The 4,296-nt window shown below is 39.6% G+C and overlaps 1 protein-coding gene across 1 annotated transcript in view; it reads left to right on the top strand.

Annotated features, from left to right (window-relative positions):
- LOC107676070 (nck-associated protein 1-like) overlaps nucleotides 1-4,296 on the top strand; it is a 61,134-nt gene that overhangs the window by 12,021 nt on the left and 44,817 nt on the right. The window contains exon 2 of the mRNA XM_016470595.1: nucleotides 3,320-3,337. Within this exon, the coding sequence (XP_016326081.1) occupies nucleotides 3,320-3,337 (18 nt within the window). The remainder of the gene's footprint in view (nucleotides 1-3,319; nucleotides 3,338-4,296) is intronic.

Genomic DNA, 4,296 nt, shown 5'->3' on the forward strand with positions numbered 1-4,296 from the left:
ACAATATATATATATATATATATATATATATATATATACATACACATACATGTATACATACATATATATACATATACATACATACATACATACACGTACACATACATAAAGAAATACAAAGTCAATATACTTGAAATCCGTAAAAAAAGCAAGATATTGGCCTACAACAAAAGAATAAGGAAATTAAGACACAAAGGAGGCCAACTCTTCAATAGCAGCGTCAACGACACATTAATGAACAAGAGGTGTGTCAATTCGTTTGCTTACGAGTTCGTATTTGAGTCCTGGACAAATTTAATCGCTTCCGAAGCGGACAGGATCCATGTCTTCTCCCCGTTAGGTAAAGTGATGCGAAGTCTGGCTGGGCAAAGGAGCGCCGGCTTGTATCCACGCTTGTATAACTCGGCCATGGGACCTCTGTACTCGGCGCGCTGCTTCAACACATCAGGGCTGTAGTCATCAAACAGGCGAATCGTATGGCCTTTGTAAAGCAGAGATCCACGTTTACGAGCCTCGCGAATTACCAAGTCTTTGACCTGGAACCGATGAAAGCACAAGATGACTGGCCGCGGCTTTTCACCCTGGGCCGGCTTAGATGTGAGACTGCGATGTGCTCGATCCAACTCAGGGGGCGAAGCAAGAACCTCCGTACCAAAAATGTCAACCAATAATTGGGAAAAAAACACTGTTGGACGGGGACCCTGAATCGATTCAGGTAAGCCAATGATCCGGACATTTTGGATTTGGTCCCTCCAAATCCGCTACTTTCAGTTTGAGCGACTTGTTGTCTTTCTGCAAAGCGGAATAGGCGTCCTCGAGATGTTGAAGCCGTTGATCAGCTAAATTGGTGTTAGTTTCTAGAGAGTCAATGTGCTGTCCGTGATCTGTAATGGTGGAATGGATGCTATCCAGCGTTGAAGCAAGGCACTCAAATGACGACTTAAAATCAGCCGAAAGGGCCGCTCTGTGTTCATCCAGAAGTGAGCTAATGTCGGCCATAGTTATGCTAGCCGTTGGCGAAAGCTCCTTATCTTTTTCTGCGTGCTTTCCTTTAGCCATGGACATGACAAAGCGATCCGAATAGTTGCAACTAGTTTTAAAAGCTATTGTACACACTATAAATGAAAATAAAGATGTTTAATAAATAGAGTATAATTGAAATTGCAGGAGCAGGCTGAACGTGCGACTACTCTGCACGCCACATAACCGGAAGTCCTCGCAATGATACTTTTAAATATGACTAAACCACCAGTAGGTGGCGGCAAATGTCTGTTTTAGTGAGTGAGTCATTTATTCATTCATTCAACCGATTCATTCAAATGGCTGATTCATTCAGAAACGAGGCAAGTGACTGTCCTTATGAATGGGCCACTGAATCATTGACTCACTCGATTCGTTCAAAAACGTGGATTCATTAAGTAACGAAACACCGCTGTGTGTTGCTCGGAGACACACAACAGTTCTGCTGTGGCTTTGATCGGAACTATTTTCGTCAGCGAAATAGAGCAAAAACAGTCAATATTTTGTCTAAAATCTAAGTCACTTAATTTTAACTTCTTGTTTATTGAAATACTATTGTATAAAATCAGTGTCACATTGTGACAGTCGTGTTGATATTGATATTCGGGGAAACATCGTGGCCATATAATGTTGCTTACCTAAATCATATTTTGTAAATATCTTTTTTTTTTACTACCGCAGTATGCATCTATACATTTCTGTGAGTTACTTTGTGTGTGCTGTCTCTCTCACACACTCACTCAGGCTGTGCAAAGCCTCATCTGGCACGACATAAATACATTATCAGTTGCCGTTTACACTGAATGCAATTAAAATTAGAATCATTCTCATCCTCTTTGGAAGTCAATGATACCGTCAACTGTTTGGTTACCAGCATTCTTCATAATATCTTCTTTTGTGTTCAGCAGAAGAAAGAAACTCATACAGGTTTGGAACAAGTGGAGGGTAAGTAATTGATGACAGAAATGTCATTTTTGGGTGAACTATCCCTTTAAGTCAGCAGCTTTCCCCACTACGCAATTTCTCCAAATATACATGGCATCTGATGACTAGTACTTAACTATTTTTTGTTGCCTATCATTTTGCTTTATTTGATGTTTGATTCATCACTGGTTCCCTCGTGTGTCATACTACAGTGTTTCCTTGTGAATTTATGCACACTCAAAAACAGCACTGATTGTTGACACACTCAAATAAAATGTTATATAATTAAATGGAATGAAAGATAGAATGTTAACTAGCTTGTTGTTGATTCTTGTTGTTGAGACTCAAATCAGCTCACTCAAACTCAAAACAACCCTGTTACATTGACCTCTGTGTGACTGTACTGGCACCAACATCATATTGGTGGAAAAGGTGTAAGAGACAATACAAACTGTTCTGTGTATAAAATCCAGAACATAGGAAAAATTAATTATTCTTTCAAGAGCTACATCTCTTGGAGTAACAGTTAAACTAAATTCAAATGAACGTGCACTACTTGATGTATCATCTAGTACTCTTACCTACGTTTACTTCAGATCGAAATGACACGGATAGTCAAAGTTGACAAGAATAGATTCAGTCTGCGGTTTATGACGGTTCACTCTATTTGGCCCTTTGGTCTTATTCTGTGCATGAGATTAGGGCTGCATGATAAATCGAAATGGAATCGAGATCGCTATTCGACAGAAGCTGCGATTGTCATGCGTATCTTTCAGTGAAGCACGGTTCTGTGATCAGCAGTAAATCTCGGCATTACTAACAAAATGAGCATGACAATCGCATTCGATTAATTGTGCAGCCCTACATGAGATGCTTTGATGCATTAGATAAAGCAGATAATAATGACATTTTTGTTTGTTTGTTTGTTTGTCTGTTTTGTTTGTTTGCTCGCTCTATTCTTGCAGTGTATTTCTGTTTGTCATTCCTTAAGTTCAGATCTGATTTCAGTCATTTTGCGAACGTGTTTGGTTCCCTTTTACTTGCATGGATTATGTTTCTTTGACTAATCACCAACTTCCTGGTCTTTTCTTGAACATGGACGTGAATTCTGAACTCAGCCCACAGTGTTCCTGCTCCCGGAGGAGTGAATTCTGCATGGTGTCAATGTTAGCTCTGGGAACGACTGCCTCTCAATGCACTGTGTTACCCAACTGACCCCTTTGCGTCCCTCCTTAGGACCCGAACCAACACACTAACCGGAACGACTTACAATTAGTTCCCAAAGCTAATTTGTTTTGAAGTGAACATGCATGGTAGACGTTGGAACCTGTGTTTATGTGTAATTTTCTCTCTTTCTGTTACAATGCTTCCCCAGCAAGGACAAGTTTGGAAGGTTTGCACAGCTTTTCACCTTCCTAAAATCTCAGCCCCCCCCCTTTACCCCCCGCTCTCCTACCAGTTTCATGTCCCATGATCTTTCTGTACGCAACTCACAAAAAAGGCCCTTCCCAAACTGTAGCACCTGCAGGACTCTTCTGTTTAATCTTTCTTTAAACTGATTTATTTCTATTTCTTTAGCGAAGGGAGTTTCGTTTTGATTGTTGTTTTGCGGTCTTAAACTTATGCCAGTCTTACAGATGGTGGTGAGTGCTGGGTGATATAGCTTAAACATTTTCTCAATTATATCTCAAGATTTTATCTGCGTTTTGACAGTATATGTTAATTAATGTATATGTTCTGAAATAGCTTATAAAGTTTTTTTTTAGGAGCCATTATTTCGACAGCCATTGTTACTTTGTGTATTCAAAAATTACTACAGTAAAATACTAATATTTTTTCATGTTAAAATTCTAAACTACATTAAAAGATCAATAATTTTTGTCCATGTCAGATCAATTAATGTTTATCCATGTTTTTTACTGTACATTATAATGTTGTGATGCCTAAAATCCCTTAAAGGGGTCCTATTATGCTCTTTTACAAAGTCTTGATTTTGTTTTGGGGGTGTACTAGAACATGCTCTCATGCTTGGTGGTTCGAAAAACACATTATTTTTCACATAATTTACAGTATTAAAATACCTTTCTCTCCAGCCTGGCACAAACGGCTCAATTAGTTCCGGCTTTGATGAAGGTCCGCCTTCCGAAAAACAAAATGTGTTGTGATTGGTTAGCTGTCCCAGTGCGTTGTGATTGGCGAACAGCTTAGACGGTGTTTCAGTACTGCCACGCCCCTTGCTCCGTCTTTCAACAAAAGCTTTTGGCGAATCCGGCACTACTCACTCATGTTGTGGAAGCTGTCCTCAGTAAAATGCGCAGCACACAATAGCAAATTGGGGTTATAATGCTCAGG

The sequence above is a fragment of the Sinocyclocheilus anshuiensis genome, unplaced genomic scaffold (genome assembly GCF_001515605.1).
Source record: "Sinocyclocheilus anshuiensis isolate Anshui unplaced genomic scaffold, SAMN03320099.WGS_v1.1 scaffold1932, whole genome shotgun sequence".
In the NCBI taxonomy this organism is placed as follows: Eukaryota; Metazoa; Chordata; class Actinopteri; order Cypriniformes; family Cyprinidae; genus Sinocyclocheilus; species Sinocyclocheilus anshuiensis.